The sequence below is a fragment of the Oncorhynchus gorbuscha genome, linkage group LG02, assembly GCF_021184085.1.
Source record: "Oncorhynchus gorbuscha isolate QuinsamMale2020 ecotype Even-year linkage group LG02, OgorEven_v1.0, whole genome shotgun sequence".
NCBI classification, from domain to species: Eukaryota; Metazoa; Chordata; class Actinopteri; order Salmoniformes; family Salmonidae; genus Oncorhynchus; species Oncorhynchus gorbuscha.
Genome location: NC_060174.1, coordinates 50133315 through 50151201, shown reverse-complemented (window position 1 = coordinate 50151201; position 17887 = coordinate 50133315). Strand labels below are relative to the sequence as shown.

Here is a 17887-nt window from a genome sequence, read left to right as displayed (position 1 = left end):
CCTCGGTGTCCGCATTACTAAGGACCTATAAAATGGTCCAAATACAACAAAGACAGTTGTGAAGAGGGCACGACAACCCCTCTTCCCCCTGAAAAAACAAACGTACGGCCCAGGACCTCACTGGGGCAGAGCTCCCGGCCATCCAAATCCTCTATACCAGGCGGTGTCAAAAGAAGGCAGAAAATTGTCAAAAACTCAAGCCACCCAAGTCAGAGACTGTTCTCTCTGGTACCGCACGGCAAGCGGTACCGGAGCGCCAAGTCTGGGACCAAAAGGCTACTGAACAGCTTTTACCCCAAAGCCATAAGACTGCTGAAGAGTTAATCAAATTGCTACTCTGACTATTTGCATTGACCCCCCTTTTTAACTTGCACCGGCTCTTGCACCGGCTCTTGCACCGGCTCTATGCACACTCCCTATACTAGAACACACACGCATATTGACGCCAAACACAGAGTGCTGCTATTCTGTATATTATCTATTCTGATTGCCGAGTCACTTTTACCACTACCTAGATGTGCATATCTCAATTACCTCGTACCCCTGCACATTGACTCGGTCCCAGTACTCCTTGTATATAGCTTGGTTATTGCTATATTGTGTTACTATTTTTATCTAGCACATTTCTCACTTTTAAATGTTTTACTTTTTAACTCTGCATTGTTGGTTAGGGCTCGTAAGCAAAGCATTGCACTGTAAAGTCTACACCTGTTGTATTCGGCACATGTGTCAAATAAGATGAGATTTGAATCGATTTTTTTTAGCTTCCAGGGCTGGGCCCAATAACTATATAACTGGCATCATGAGGCAGGAAAATTATGTGAATATATTGAAGCAACATATCAAGACGTCAGTCAGGAAGTTAAAGCTTGGTCGCAAATGGGTCTTGCAAATGGACAATGATCCCAAGCATACTTCCAAAGTTGTAGCAAAATGGCTTAAGGACAACCAAGTCAAGGTATTGGAGTGGCCATCACAAAGCCCTGACCTCAATCCTATAGAAAATACGTGGGCAGAACTGAAAAAGTATGTGTCAGCAAGGAGGCCTTACAAACCTGACTCAGTTACACCAGCTCTGTCAGGAGGAATTGGCCAAACTTCACCCAATTTATTGTGGGAAGCTTATGGAAGGCTACCTGAAACGTATGACCCAAGTTAAACCATTTTAAGGCAATGGTACCAAATACTAATTGAGTGGATGTAAACTTCTGACCCACTGGGAATGTGATGAAAGAAATAAAAGCTGAAATAAATCATTCTCTCTACTATTATTCTGACATTTCACATTCTTAAAATAAAGTGGTGATCCTAACTGACCTAAGGCAATTCATTTTTATTTGGATTAAATGTCAGGAATTGTGAAAAACTTTAAATGTATTTGGCTAAGGTGTATGTGAACTTCCGACTTGCATTTCACACTATGTTGAGTTTGGAGTAGAAAATGCTTGTATGGATGTCAACCCCAATATATGTTCCTGCCATAGTCGCCAATCAACAGTTAACAACGACTGACTACAAGCACCAATTTCTGTGTGCTAGCTATGCATACAGAAATGGCTTATAAGATCGGGAGTTAGCATTTAGCAGTCACTTCTTCTAAACTTGGAAATGTACAACTTCAGCAGGCAGGAAAATAATCGGGGGGCGCAAAATAATTATAATAAATTGTACTCTGCAAATTGAACACAACTAAGCCCAAAAAAGAGATTGTATCTGAAAATAATAATTGCATACCTTGATGATTACACTGAGACGCGATCACATTTTCTTTTTTTTTGTGGCAATACTTGGGAACAGATTTCCTAAATTAAAACACGTTTTTTGCTTTTTTTACCAAAAGTCTATTGCTATTAGAACGGTTATTAATGAGACAGCATCATTTAGCTAGCCAATTACCGTCATCCAAAATTCCATTAGTCACAGCTGCAGATCATAGCACCAATGTGGGGTGTAGAACACTGTTATAGTATATTACAGTTATTGTTCTGAACTACTGATAAAGATTATGCATCTGGTGTGGGAAAAGAAGTATTGGGTTTTCACTTTTAGTCAATTATATACTGAACAAAAATATAAAAAACCGCAATGTTGGTCCCATGTTTCAATAGCTGAAATAAAATTGAATTTGTGTGCACAAATGTCTTTACATCCCTGATAATGCGCATTTCCAAGATAATCCATCCACCTTACAGGTGTGGCACAGAACCTGATTAAACAGCATGATCAATGTCTCAAGTTGAGGGAGCGTGCAATTGGTATTCTGACTACAGGAATGTCCACCAGATGCTGTTGGCAGAGAATTGAATGTTAATTTCTCTACTATAAGCCGCCTCCCAACATAATTGTATTCATTTTGGCAGTACGTCCAACCAGCCTCAAATCGCAGACCACGTTTTTATTTTCCCCTGCGGGATCATCTGAGACCATTTACCTGGATAGCTGATGAAACTGTGGGTTTGCACAACCGAATAGTTTCTGCACAAACCATCCCAGGGAAGCTCATCTGCGTGCTCGTCGTCCTCACCAGGGTCTTGACCTTACTGCAGATGGGCGTTGTAACCGACTTCAAATGGGTAAATTCCCACTGTCGATGGCCACTTGCACTTTGGAGAAGTGTGCTCGTAACGGATGAATCCAGGTTTCAATTTTACCGCTGGCAATTTGAATGCAGAGATACCGTGGCGAGATCCTGAGGCCCGTTGTCGTGCCAATCATCCGCCGCCATCACACGTTTTCAGCGTGATAATGTACGACCCACATGTCATAAGGATCTGTACACAATTCCTGGAAGCTGAAAGTGTCCCAGTTCTTCCATGGCCTGCGTTACTCACCAGCAGAGTATGTGAGTGGAGTTGAGCGGTCGGAAATCCCGCTCACCGCTCATGGAGCGGTGCTTGAGCACCTCTCCAGAGCTCTGCGTCCTTTCCAAGTGCTCTGCTAAAAACCGCTACCTGCTCACATGAACAAAAAAAACAAAAAACGCAGCTCCAAATTCACTCCATTCATCAAAAAAATATCACAATTTCACCAACAACCATCTATTTTTGGACCTACCATTTGGTTTGAAGCGTTGAAACCAAACCATATGATTTGAATGAAAAGTATTTGAATAAAACATGAAAAAGAAGAAGTGCTGGTCATTTCAAATAGGCTACATGTCGTATTAAAACAGCATATAAACACTCTAAATAGGGTCAAGAGCTAGACAGGGAGCCAATTATTTAAAGGTTATAGCGTACAAAGAAATACATTGTGAAGCATTTGCGAGTGCAACACACTCGGAGACATTAAGTCGGAGACAGTAAGCGCTCAGCATTTAAACATCTATTTGAAATCAAATCATTATTAGTCTATAAATTGCACATATAGGCTGTGATTTACTTAGAATTAAATACAAAATGAAACAAAAAAAAGCGTTATTAGGCTCAGTCGACAGTGCCTTTGAATTAATTTCTACAAAGACGAGTTTGGCCAGAGTCTGTGGCTTCAGGCTCATGTGATTGTTCCTAGAGAGCAGGTCAGCAGTGGAGAATATCCTCTCTGCTCTTGCAGAGCCACTGGGGACGCTAAACACCCCCTTTTGGCCACTCTTGACAGGCATGCAGAGTTGTAAGCATAAAAGGTTTTTAAGCAAAATAACCCAATGAAAACAGAAAGCTCCTTGAAAGTTGGAATATGCCAGGTCTATTCGGCCAAAATCAATTGTATAGATAATAGAAATTATAAAATAAAAGGAAACTTAAGTGATCAGATTTTTTGTTTATAAATACTTTGCTACAATGACAATTAGCTACACACCTCGTTCCTTTCTTTTAGCATACGCGTCTTTTCAGATTCCACAATATGATTCTTTAGTTATGGACCTTAAATCATTGCACTCACTATACTACTCTTAGTCCTCATCTTTGTAAGTCACCTTGATTTGGCACCTGTGCATTTGATCAGTTTCTTTTCGAAAATATTTAGCAAACTCCATGAGAGTAGCCATAGCAGCACACAAGTAATCGACAGAGTAGCCTACACGTGAGTCCTGGGCCTGGCATGCCCTGAACTCGTGAAGTGAGCGCTACTGGAGCGGGCAAGAAGGCAGCTGATGCTCCAGCCTTCGGGAATCTCGCTCCGCGCTCCAGTCAAATTGGGCACGCTCTGCTCCTCACGCCACTCACCAGACGTCACCCATTGAGCATGTTTGGGATGCTCTGGGTCGACGTGTACGACAGCCTGTTCCAGTTCCCGAACAATATCCCGCAGCTTCACACAGCCACAAGAGGGGGACAACATTCCACAGGCCACAATCAACAGCCTGGTCAACTCTGTGCGAACGGAGATGTGTCGCGCTGCATGATGCAAATGGTGGTTTGCTGATCCACACCCCTACATTGCTTTAAGGTATCTGTATTCCTAGTCATTACGAAATCCATAGATTAGGACCTAATTCGTTAATTTAAAATTGGCTGATTTCCTTGTATGAACTGTAACTCAGTAAAATCTTTAAAATGGTTGCGTTTATATTTTTGTCCAGTGTATGTGTTGTCTAATGTCCATTACAAGCAGGGCAATGCATAGTAACTAGGCCGACTCCCACATGACAGTGTTAATATGGTTGGTGAGATCCCATCTACACAGCACCACAGAGCTAATCATCTCCTGGATGACATCTCTATCCCACATTAAGTTAATTAGTGTGTGTGTGTACACTCCCGTGGAGGTCTAATGATGTCTGTAGAGGGAGTTGTGGTTTCTGTTCAAACTCCACTAATTACCTCCGTTTTCATGTGCCACATCGTTCCCATGGGGTGGACACGCGTGCGCACACGCACCGACAAACACACTGCAACTATTAACAGGCCACTCCTCTCCTGGAGTTAAACAAATGATTGCCGGTGATGCGGTAATGTGGTAGTAGCACAGTCCCGGTGGGCATGTAGTCCGGTGGTGCGTGTCTCTACCTTGGCAGCCTTGATTAGGACCTCCCTCTCCTGCTCGTCCTTCCTCTGTTTCTCCATCCTGTCCAGCTGCTCAAAGAAGCGGAGCTGGGCCCTGACGTCTGTCGACGGCTCATACCACTCCTCATCCTGCATAGAGAGGGAAGGGACAGGAGAAAGGGAGAGTGAAAAAAAAAAAAAAAAAAGGGACACGTAGGATGCTATTCTTCATGTACTGTTCATGATGTTGTTCATGTACTGTTCATGATGTTGTTCATGTACAGTCGTGGCCAAATGTTGAGAATGACATATATACATTTTCAGTCTGTTGCCTCAGTTTGTATGATGGCAATTTGCATATACTCCAGTTTGTTATGAAGAGTGATCAGATGAATTGCAATTAATTGCAATGTCCCTCTTTGCCATGCAAATGAACTGAATCCCCCAAAAACATTTCCACTGCATTTCAGCCCTGCCACAAAAGGACCAGCTGACATCATGTCAGTGATTCTGTCGTTAACACAGGTGTGAGTGTTGACGAGGACAAGGCTGGAGATCACTCTGTCAATGCTGATTGAGTTCGAATAACAGACTGGAAGCTTCAAAAGGAGGGTGGTGCTTGGAATCATTGTTCTTCCTCTGTCAACCATGGTTACCTGCAAGGAAACATGTGCCATCATCATTGCTTTGCACAAAAAGGACTTCACAGGCAAGGATATTGCTGTCAGTAAGATTGCACCTAAATCAACCATTTATCGGATCATCAAGAACTTCAAGGAGAGCGGTTCAATTGTTGTGAAGAAGGCTTCAGGGCACCCAAGAAAGTCCAGCAAACGCCAGGACCGCTTATCCGGGGAAGACAAGGTGAGCGCTACCATCAGTCAGTCCTGTGTCATGCCAAGAGTAAAGCATCCTGAGACCATTCATGTGTTGGGTTGCTTCTCAGCCAAGGGAATGGGCTCACTCACAATTTTGCCTAAAAACACAGCCATGAATAAAGAATGGTACCAATACATCCTCCGAGAGCAACTTCTTCCAACCATCCAGGAACAGTTTGGTGACAAACAATGCCTTTTCTAGCATGATGGAGCACCTTGCCATAAGGCAAAAGTGATAACTAAGTGGCTCGGGGAACAAAACATCGATATTTTGGGTCCATGGCCAGGAAACTCCCCAGTCCTTAATCCTATTCAGAATTTGTGGTCAATCCTCAAGAGGCAGGTGGAACAACAAAACCCCACAAATTCTGACAAACTCCAAGCATTGATTATGCAAGAATGGGCTGCCATCAGTCAGGATGTGGCCCAGAAGTTCATTGACAGCATGCCAGGTCGGATTGCAGAGGTCTTGAAAAAGAAGGGTCAACACTGCAAATATTGACTCTGCATCAACTTCATGTAAGTGTTAATAAAAGCCTTTGACACTTATGAAATGCTTGAAATTATACCTCAGTATTCCATAGTTAACATCTGACAAAAATATCTAAAGACACTGAAGCAGCAAACTTTGTGGAAATTAATATTTGTGTCATTCAAAAATTTGTCCACGACTGTACTGTTCTTGATGTAGTTTGTGTACTGTTCATGTAGTTTGTGTACCGTTCATGTAGTTTGTGTACTGTTCATGCTGTTGTTCATGTAGTTTGTGTACTGTTCATGTTGTTGTTTATGTACTGTTCATGATGTTGTTTATTTGGTTTGTCCCCTGTTCATGTACTCATCATGTAGTTTGTGTACTGTTCATGGTGGTCCTTCTGTAGCTCAGTTGGTAGAGCATGGCGCATGTAACGCCAGGGTAGTGGGTTCGATTCCCGGGACCACCCATACGTAGAATGTATGCACACATGACTGTAAGTCGCTTTGGATAAAAGCGTCTGCTAAATGGCATATTATTATATATTATTATTATTATGTACTGTTCATGTAGTTTGTGTACTGTTCATGATGTTTATTTGGTTTGTCCCCTGTTCATGTACTGTTCATGTAGTTTGTCCCCTGTTCATGTACTGTTCATGTAGTTTGTGTACTGTTCAAATCAAATCAAATCAAATCAAATTTATTTATATAGCCCTTCGTACATCAGCTGATATCTCAAAGTGCTGTACAGAAACCCAGCCTAAAACCCCAAACAGCAAACAATGCAGGTGTAAAAGCACGGTGGCTAGGAAAAACTCCCTAGAAAGGCCAAAACCTAGGAAGAAACCTAGAGAGGAACCGGGCTATGTGGGGTGGCCAGTCCTCTTCTGGCTGTGCCGGGTAGAGATTATAACAGAACATGACCAAGATGTACATGTACTGTTCATGTAGTTTGTGTACTGTTCATGATGTTGGTCATGTGTTATTTTGTGTTATTCATGTACTGTTGCGCTTGTACTGTTCACCCGCTTCTGTTCATGATAACCTCGACTCTTCCTGTTCTTACCTTGCCCCCGTCAGTGCGGTGCTGGGCGATAGTTGACACTTTCTCTAGCACGGATCTCAGCCTGGCCTGGGTGGCATGGGAGATGTAGTTCACTGCCTCAGCTGGGACCTCTGTCACCCCAAACCTCTTGGCTTTAGCAGAAGAAAGAGAGAGAGAGGCATTAGCAGCCAATCAGTGCCGTTATCTGTGGTAGGATGGCAAGGTGCGGTCAGTCATTTATTGACGATCGACAGACATCATGGCCCGGCTCCACTTCTTTCAGAAGCGTATTTCTGACACTAATCATTTCCCTTCATATCCAATATATAAGTAAGTGAACAAGTGCACACTTCGGGGTTTTATAGCTGGTTCAGGAGAAAGGACAGGTTATTGCACATACCGGTCTCCATGATGCGTCTGTGCAGCAGGCCTGGCGGGAGGAAGGCCTCGTCCCTACAGGAGCGGATCTTGGTGCCCACCAGCTCAGAGTTGGTGGCCATGATGCGGGCGTTCTCCTCGTTCAGGTTCACCCCCGCCATGGACGCCACGTCGTTGATGTCATCATCATCCCTAAAGAGATGCAGTATACACAGATCAGTGGGCCATTCCAGAAAGCAAGTTCATTAAGTTGGCCAGCTAACTTTGTTAATCAGTCAGTTAGCTCTTGATTTTCTGGTTCATTAAAGAAAGTTACACATGAATATACATTTGGTGGTTGCCTAGACAATTACACCATGTGGATTTCATGTCAATTTCTCAAAAGAACATGATGTAATTTACACACAGATCAAGGACAGGAGTTGGTGTTTCTTAAGTGTGTTTCTCAACCCCACCATTATGTCAAAACGTGTGAAATGCTGCCATCCTGTGGTGGATCTGTTTCTGTGCGTCATGGAAAACTATCACAGTAAAACTAAGCAAAACAGTGCCAGGAGCCTCAAACACTGTAGGTTTCCATGGGGTCAGATACCCAAAGTAGCTAGGTTTCCATCCAATCGGTGAGAGATTTATGTGAATATTTAAAAATCTGCATAAAAACAATATGCACATTTTCCCAAAAGAGATGTTTCCATCAAATTGACTTGTTGCAGAAAAAAGGCTGTGAGTGATGACATTTACACATAAAAATACCCTGTGTGGTTTAATTCCCCATGTACCAAATACAAGTTAAGTGTTTCCATCACATTTTCAAATCCCACAAACAATGTTGCGTTATATAGCGAGTTTGCCCACTCTGGTATTGCCAACAGGCCTAGTGCCTAGAGTGTTGGGCCAGAAACCTAAAGGTCGTTGGTTCGAATCCCCGAGCTGACATGGTAAAAATCGGTCATTCTGCCCGAGCAAGCAAGTTAACCCACTGTTCCCCAAGGGCACCAAAGACATGGATGTCGATTAAGGCAGCCCCCCCCACACTTCTCTGATTCAGAGGGGTTGGGTTAAATGCGGAAGAGACATTTCAGTTGAATGCGTTCAGTTGTCCCTTTCCAGATACAGTGCGGGTCACTATACGTTTTTATGTACTTTACCTGCATAAAAAGGTTGGATGGAAACCTGGTTAGAGAGTATAGTTTCCCCCTGCCAACCTGGATATTCTGTACCTGAACGTCCCGCCTCCAGGCTCATTCAGCTTCTTCTGATTGGCAGAGGCCTGGGCACCAATGCCCACAGGGGATCTGCCTGCAATAATAGTGAGTCCTCTTGCAACTGTGCCTGACAAAGAAACAAAACATATCATTACAAAGCTGTTCAATAGCATGGTGAGAAAATGGGCCTCGGTGCATTGCTCTTAACAAGGGGTTTTCAAATCCAGTCCTGGGGCCTCCCCTGCTGGTCCATTTCTGTTATAGCTCAACACTTAACACCCGAGACACTTAATAATCATCCAGGCCTTGAATAATTGAACGATGTGGGTAAAACAAGTGTCCACTGGGGATAACCTCTTCCCTTCAACAATAGCACAGGTCGAGAGCGCCGGGATCGCCTATTGAGGTTGTCCGTTGTCTGCATGGAGAGAGAGAGGGCGCTGTGCGGTGCCAGTACCTTGTGGCCGGATGGTCTGAGGGATGACCATCGGCATGCGAGTCTGGACCCCCTGAACCCCTGGTCTTCTCACACCCTGGAAGAGAGGAACCAGTAGAACATGAACAGTATCCCTGCACATTGGACATTTGGTACTGGCACTGTCCCTGTATATAGCTTCCTCCCCTATTTATTGTGTTTTTTAAAATTATTTTTATTATTAGTTATACTACTTTGATATTGAATACTGCACTGTTGGGTAGAGCTAGCAAGTTAAAGCATTTCACTGTACTTGTGCATGTGACACATAAAACTTGGAACAGAAAACGTAACTCACAATAGTTTGAGCCAAGTGGTGCATAACAGACAGAACACAACCAACTGAATAGAACAGACCACTGAATGGTTGTGTGTATTATAGAGAGACAACCTAGAACGGCCTCAAAAGGAATTCTGCCTGGCCTACTATGGAAAGAAGAACCCTTAAAAACGGCAGCGCATCTTTCCAGTCTCCAGTGTCTAAGTTCGGGAAGGTCGTACCAGAGAAGTGGTGGGTGTCCTGACAATGCCTGTGGCGGGGCTGACGGTGGTGGGGAGCCGGGCCCTGATAGCGCTGGTGGTAGTAGTGGAGGCAGCGGCCAGGGCAGAAGCGTTGGTGGAGGCCAGCAGAGTCTGCTGGTTGTTGAGCAGGGACAGCCGCAGGGCAGGAAGGCTTTTCTGAATGTAAGGAAACAAATACGGGTTACGTGGTAATGTTGTCAACAATTTACTATGTTAGGGTAACAATTTACTATGTTAGGGTAACAATTTACTATGTTAGGTTAACAATTTACTATGTTAGGTTAACAATTTACTATGTTAGGGTAACAATTTACTATGTTAGGGTAACAATTTACTATGTTAGGTAACAACAATTTACTATGTTAACAATTTACTATGTTAGGTTAACAATTTACTATGTTAGGGTAACAATTTACTATGTTAGGGTAACAATTTACTATGTTAGGGTAACAATTTACTATGTTAGGTTAACAATTTACTATGTTAGGTTAACAATTTACTATGTTAGGGTAACAATTTACTATGTTAGGGTAACAATTTACTATGTTAGGTTAACAATTTACTATGTTAGGTTAACAATTTACTATGTTAGGTTAACAATTTACTATGTTAGGTTAACAATTTACTATGTTAGGGTAACAATTTACTATGTTAGGTTAACAATTTACTATGTTAGGGTAACAATTTACTATGTTAGGGTAACAATTTACTATGTTAGGGTAACAATTTACTATGTTAGGGTAACAATTTACTATGTTAGGGTAACAATTTACGTGAATTTGCTCTTATACCTGGGTAGTGACACTAATTACACTAGTAAGATTGTAGTAACGTGTTACATGGTACTTTAGTAATTGCATAGCAATGAGCTCAGAAAAAGGTCCGGCTGAGGGTTAAGGGTAACAAACAAACCTTGAGGAAGGGGATGAGGTACGGTTGGGGAGAGGACTTCAGCTCAGCCTGCAGACGTGTGGTGAACTCCTCAGGCTCGATTTTAGCATCCTGATCAAAGAAAGAAGACATTAAGTGTGAAAATCAGACAACAAAAAAAGAAATAAAATAAAAGGAAATGACACTGACAATTGAACCACATAACAAAATGTGAAAAGCCATCACTCCTTATAACTGTCACATATAAACCACTCGTAGATCATTTATAAGGCATGAGTTAACGACAAACGACGTCATCTACTCATCATATCCTTAACCTAGTGTTCTATAGGAGTCTTGACTCACCAGAAGATCCTGCACCAGGGCCTTGACGTTCTTGGATGTGTCTGGAGATGGGGAGTTGTGGGACGCCAGCTTGATCAGGGTGGACAGGAAGTTCTTGCACTTCTTCACATTTTCTTGCATTTCCTGCAAGAGAGGAGAATGGGTCATTGAGTAGGATTAGACTTTCCATGAAAATGATTGATAGGTCTTGCACAAACTTTGCTTCTCATGTCACCACCACTTCTGGTATTAGAAAACATTATTAAATCAACTCAAAACATTATTTTAAAGGGGCATTTAAAATAGCAAAACACTTTACAGTAAACAACACCCCCCATGGTAAACCACACACTGTTTGGGTCTAGCAAAGTGTCAGTAAAGTAACACAATTGACAAACCTGGGAGACTGGTGCAGTTACCATTGTAGGGGTTGTGGAGGCACTGGCTGCTGCTGCAGTGTTAAAGGTCATAGAGGGCCGTACAGCACCAGGCTTGGCCAGGGCTTGACCCCCTGTGATCACTGTCTGGGCTTTCTGAGGGGTGGTCATCTTCACCGACACAGACGCACCTGCAGGAGCCACGGTTATCGCCTTCTGGAGAGAATGGCAACAGGCATAAATATGACTAGAACTTTATACAGTCGTGGAAACAACGGTTAACACGACGCACATAGTTCAGCTGAGAGAGTAAACGACCATTCACCACAACGTAACACAGTGCCTACGGAAAGTATTCAGACGCCTTCACTTTTCCCACATTTTGTTATGTTACAGCCTTATTCTAAAATTGATTAGATCTTTTATTCCAAATCTACACACAATACCCCATAATGACAACGCAAGAACAGGTTTTTAGAAATGTTTACTAATTTATAAAAAAAATAAAAGAACTGAAATATCACATTTACATAATTATTCAGACCCTTTACTCAGTACTTTGTTGAAGCACCTTTGGCAGCGACAACAGCCTCGAGTCTTGGGTACGACGCAACACATGTATTTGGGGAGTTTCTCCCATTCTTCTCTGCAGACTAGAGATCGGCCGATTAATCGGCATGGTCGGTTAATTAGGGCCGATTTCAAGTTGTTTTTTGTGTGATTTGTACACCTTTATTTAATCTTTATTTAACTAGACAATTTAGTTAAGAACACATTCTTATTTTCAATTACGGCCTAGGAACGGTGGGTTAACTGCCTCGTTCAGGGGTAGGACGACAGATTTTTACCTTGTCAGCTCGGGGGATTCAATCTTGCAACCATACAGTTAACTAGTCCAATGCTCTACCACCTGCCTCTCATTGCACTCCACGAGGAGCCTGCCTGTTATGCGAAAGCAGTAAGCCAAGGTAAGTTGCTAGCTAGTATTAAACTTATCTTATAAAAAAACAATCAATCATAATCACTAGTTAACTACACATGGTTGATGATATTACTAGTTTATCTAGCGTGTCCTGCTTTGCATATAATCGATGCGGTGCTTATCGTTGCTCCAATGTGTACCTGACCATGAACATCAATGCCTTTCTTAAAATCAATACACAGAAGTATATATTTTTAAACCTGCATATTTAGCTGAAAGAAATCCAGGTTAGCAGGCAATATTAACCAGGTGAAATTGTGTCACTTCTCTTGCGTTCATTGCACTCAGAGTCAGGGTATATGCAACAGTTTAGGCTGCCTAATTTGCCAGAATTTTACTTAATTATGACATAACATTGAAGGTTGTGCAATGTAACAGGAATATTTAGACTAATGGATGCCACCCCTTAGATAAAATACCGAACGGTTCCGTATTTCACTGAAAGAATAAACGTCTTGTTCTCGAGATGACAGTTTCCGGATTCGACCATATTAATGACCTAAGGCTCGTATTTCTGTGTGTTATTATGTTATAACTAAGTCTATGATTTGATAGAGCAGTCTGACTGAGCGATGGTAGGCAACAGCAGGAACGTAAGCATTCATTCAAACAGCACTTTTGTGCGTTTTGCCAGCAGCTGTTCGTTGTGCGTCAAGCATTGCGCTGTTTATGACTTCAAGCCTATCAACTCCCGAGATTAGGCTGGTGTAACCGATGTGATATGGCGAGCTAGTTAGCGGGTTGCGCGCTAATAGCGTTTCAAACGTCACTCGCTCTGAGACTTGGAGTGGTTGTTCCCCTTGCTCTGCATGGGTAACGCTGCTTCGGGGGTGGCTGTTGTCGTTGTGTTCCTGGTTCGAGCGAGGAGAGGGACGGAAGCTATACTGTTACACTGGCAATACCAAAGTGCCTATAAGAACATCCAATAGTCAAAGGTTAATGAAAAACAAATGGTAAAGAGGGAAATAGTTCTATAATTCCTATAATAACTACAACCTAAAACTTCTTACCTGGGAATATTGAAGACTCATGTTAAAAGGAACCACCAGCTTTCATATGTTCTCATGTTCTGAGCAAGGAATTTAAACTTGAGCTTTTTTACATGGCACATATTGCACTTTTACTTTCTTCTCCAACACTGTTTTTGCATTATTTAAACGAAATTGAACATGTTTCCTTATTTATTTGAGGCTAAATTGATTTTATTGATGTATCATATTAAGTTAAAATAAGTGTTCATTCAGTATTGTTGCAATTGTCATTATTAAAAAAAAAAAAATCGGCCGATTAATTGGTATCTGCTTTTTTTTGGTCCTCGAATAATCGGTGTCGGCGTTGAAAAATCATTATCGATCGACCTCTACTGCACACCCTCTCAAGCGCTGTCAGGTTGGATCGGGAGTGTCGCTGCACAGCTATTTTCAGGTCTCTTCAGAGATGTTCGATCAGGTTCAAGTCCGGGCTCTGGCTGGGCCACTCAAGGACAGTCAGAGACTTGTCCCGAAGCTACTCTCTCTCTGTACTTTGCTCCGTTCATCTTTGCTTCATTCATCTTTGCTTCAAGCCTGACTAATTACCCAGTCCCAACTGCTGAAAAACACCCCCCACAGCATGATGCTGCCACCACCATGCTTCCCTGTAGGGTTGGTGCCAATGTTGGTTTCATCAGAGCATCATGTTTCTCATGGTCTGATAGTCTTTAGGTGCCTTTTGACAAACTCCCAAGCGGGCTGTCATGTGCCTTTTACTGAGGAGTGGCTTCTGTCTGGCCGCTCTACCATAAAGGCCTGATTGGTGGAGTGCTGCAGAGATGGTTGTCCTTCTGGAAGGTTGTCCCATCTCCACAGCGGAACTATAGAGCTCTGTCAGAGTGACCATCGGGTTCTTGGTCACCTCCCTGACCAAGGCCCTTCTCCCCCAATTGATCAGTGTGTCTGGGAGGCCAGCTCTTGGAAGAGTATTGGTGGTTCCAAACTTCTTCCAATTTAAGAATGATGGAGGCCATTGTGTTCTTGGAGACCTTCAATGCTGCAGACATTTTTTGGTACCATTCCCCAGATCTGTGCCTCGACACAATCCTGTCTCGGAGCTCTACGGACAATTCATTCGACCTCATGGGTTGGTTTTTGCTCTGACATGCACTGTCACATGTGGGACCTTATATAGACAGGTGTGTGCCTTTTCAAATCATGTCCAATCAATTGAATTTAACACAGGTGGACTCCAATCAAGTTGTAGAAACAGCTCAAGGATGATCAATGGAAACAGGATGCACCTGACCTCAATTTCGAGTCTCACAGCAAAAAGTCGGAATATTTACGTAAATAAAGTATTTCTGTTTTTTATTTTAATAAATGTGCAAAAATGTCTAAAAAACTATTTTTGCTTTGTCATTATGGGGTATTGTGTGTAGATTGCTGAGAAAATGTTAGATTAAGGCTGTAACGTATCAAAACGTAGAAAAAATTTCAAAAGGTCTGATTACTTTCCAAAGGCACTGTAAGTCAAACAACTAAAACCACAACAAAAAATAGAAACAGGGCTGGAATATGTGAAATGTACTTAATACAAATTCATTTAAAATCTACTGAGAGGCTCTAGTAGCTAACTATAATTAGGTGTGTGTTTTTTCTGACAGAGGGCTGCAATGGAGACAGTAAGTACACACCTGTATAGCAGAGCTGGTGGGAGAGGGGGACTGCAACATTCTGGCCTGGACAGGGGAGGCCAGACGAACAGCCTGGGTTGTACAAGGGGCCTGCAGAGGACAGAGGGGGAGCAAGGGGTCAGAGGTGCACTGGACATTAGTACAGACATTAGTACCGGTATACATGGTCAACTTATGACTTACTTGAAAGTGAAACCCACACTGGCACAACTTGAGAGGGAAATTAAAAGGGTGAAGAGGAAGAAAAAGCAGGACATCCCCACAACGTAAGGGCAGACCTTCGGTTATGCCGTGGCAGAGTATACCGCTCACGAATGGGACTCTACAGCCACAGCAGATAACCATGACCGGACCCGAACGAGAATCTATGTTCTCGTGAGACTGATGTTGACCATGACCATGAGCAGTCATGTACTACATCATCCCCAATAATATTCCTGACACGGGCAGCATCGATCTTATGCAAAATCCACATGATCTACCAGTGCCATTCTTTTTTTTGTCAGGAGGAACTAGGTCTTATACTTGGGCCACTGAAGAGGATTGGACACTACATGGCAGACAGACGTCGTTCAGATCGACAAACACGTTTGATATGACATAATACAGTTCAGTCCCCCTCTAGATAACTTCAGCCTGATTCCCCCATCCATACCTGGCTGGGAGTACTGACTCTGATGGTGGTCCCAGCGGTAGGTGTGGCAGGCCGGGGGCAGATGTTAGAGACCGCAGCCTGGCCTTGTTGGGTCTTAGCCTGAGCCTGGGCTAGAACCTGCTGAGGAACCATTACCAGCTGGCCTGTGTCTGTACGCACCAGCACCATACCTGGGGGAGAAACAGTCAGGTCACACATCTTTCTCTATTTGACATTTTCAATGGTTTACTGTTTGTTTTTTTTGGGGCCTAGGAATTGGATTAATAAATGCATTAATGAATAGCACAGACTAGGTTATTGACTATATGAATGTTTAATTGATTGACTAATGGGTCAACAGGGTGCACATTTCTGTTCAGAATGGAGCTTGGGGAGCCAGAACTTAGGTTTTAAAGGTTTTAGAATCAGGATAACGTCAGTAGGGTTCCTTACCGGGAGGTATGGTAAATCCAGGGGGTAACTGAATGGTGGTCTGCTGTGGTGGTCTGACGACCATCTGTGGTGCCACAGTCCTCGTGGGACTCGCTACCAGCCCAGGTCTCTGCTGCTGCACGGAGGTGGCCATCACAGGAGCACCGGGGGGCCTCACGATGGTCACCGTGGGCTGACCAACTCCGTTAACCGTTGGTTTCACCCCGGCTGCGAGAGTGGGACTCGCCACACTTTGTGCCTGGCTTATGGGTGAGTTCACAACAACAGGAGAGGGAGACCCTCCGAGAATGATTGATTGGCCAGCAGAGACTGGCTGGTTGGGTGCCACCATTGTAGTGTTAATAAGAGTGTTATTGCGGTTCATGACCTGAGAGGTGGTGGCCCCCGGAGAACCTGCACCCTGTGTGACCACTGCAGAAACCTTAGGGTCTATTACTCCATTCTGTGAGGCACTGGCCATGGGGTTGGGATGCCTTTGCAATGCAACAGTGGGAGTAACAAATGCCACAGATTGAGATACAGGATAGTTTGGTAGAGAAGGAGGCTGTGAAGCCATAGACACAATGATATTTGAGTTGCCCGCACTGGCAGTACTTATAACAGTGTTGCCGCCTAACCCGATTTGGGGAGCAGCAGCTGGCGAGTTGACCAACTTCACAGCTCCGGGGCTACCGTTAAAACTCTGTAATCCAGGTGAAGGAGTCCTGATAGCCGTTGTTGTTGTGAGGTTTGAGTTCGGAGCCGTCACCGCCGATGTTTCAGCTGGACCCAAAACAGTCCCTCTGTTGTAGCTAGTCGTCTGAACAGGCAAAGTTACCGATCCTGGTGGTGCGGGAGAAATGATGCGAGATGCGGCTCCATGTGTTTGTAAATTGGTACCAGCGTTTATAATGCCCCCAGTAGTGATGGAAGAGGTAGAAGCGGTGATACTCTTGTTCGAAATCGCCTGATTCGCGCAGGGTTCCGCGTTTAACACCGCTTTTGGGTGTCCTTGTTGTGGCGGCTCCAGAGACCCCACTTGATCACGCACTTTCCCTGAGAACTGGCTGACAGTGCCCGTAGATCCTTCTCGTTTGATGTCGGAAAATGTGGCGGGCGAAGTCTTTTGGCTGACAAGTTGCGATTCCAAAGAGCCAACTAAGTCACTTACTGCTTTTTCGTCTACCTCATTGAAGAGCATGTCCTCCAGTGGGTCGGAGGCTCCCGCCATCTTTGATGATAGACCGTTGTGCAAATCGTATTTTAGAATGTACGCATGCGCGTGGGCTTCGAATGTAGAAATATAATTTCAAGAAAGAACCACTGTTCTACTATAATGCAGATTTGCGCTGGTTGTACCTCAAAGTTTCTCATTCCACAAGATACCCTACAGTAGTGCTTCAAGACAAGTATAATAAAGAAGGAAACAAATAGGCCTACTAATGTATAAATCAAAGCTATATACTGCTTCTATTTAGTAAACCCATAAGCTATATGCTGCTGCTATTTAATAAACCCATTCCAGACGTGTTAGAGTGTGGAAGTTTGTTTTGCATGCCCCGGTTCCCCGTTTGAGTGGAGATTTCTCTTAAGCACAAATCGAATGGTCTAAAATCCAAACTCCCCACATACGGGCACCGAGCCATGCAAAACGAACTCCACCATTGGTTCCAG

At 43.5% G+C, this 17887-nt stretch overlaps 1 protein-coding gene across 2 annotated transcripts in view; it reads right to left on the bottom strand.

The window, feature by feature from the left end:
• Positions 1-17457, bottom strand: part of LOC124003856 (transcription initiation factor TFIID subunit 4-like) — a 31219-nt gene extending 13762 nt beyond the window's left edge. The window contains exons 1-12 of one of the 2 annotated variants that reach the window (XM_046312470.1): positions 16235-17457; positions 15803-15972; positions 15148-15237; positions 11519-11713; positions 11142-11264; positions 10818-10907; positions 9885-10061; positions 9366-9441; positions 8924-9035; positions 7726-7895; positions 7347-7477; positions 4950-5075 (exon numbers count right to left, since the gene is read on the bottom strand). In XM_046312470.1, the coding sequence (XP_046168426.1) occupies positions 4950-5075; positions 7347-7477; positions 7726-7895; positions 8924-9035; positions 9366-9441; positions 9885-10061; positions 10818-10907; positions 11142-11264; positions 11519-11713; positions 15148-15237; positions 15803-15972; positions 16235-17444 (2670 nt within the window). In that variant the 5' untranslated portion in view covers positions 17445-17457. The remainder of the gene's footprint in view (positions 1-4949; positions 5076-7346; positions 7478-7725; positions 7896-8923; positions 9036-9365; positions 9442-9884; positions 10062-10817; positions 10908-11141; positions 11265-11518; positions 11714-15147; positions 15238-15802; positions 15973-16234) is intronic. The other variant, XM_046312479.1, reaches the window with a different exon arrangement.
• Positions 17458-17887: the final 430 nt, after the last annotated feature.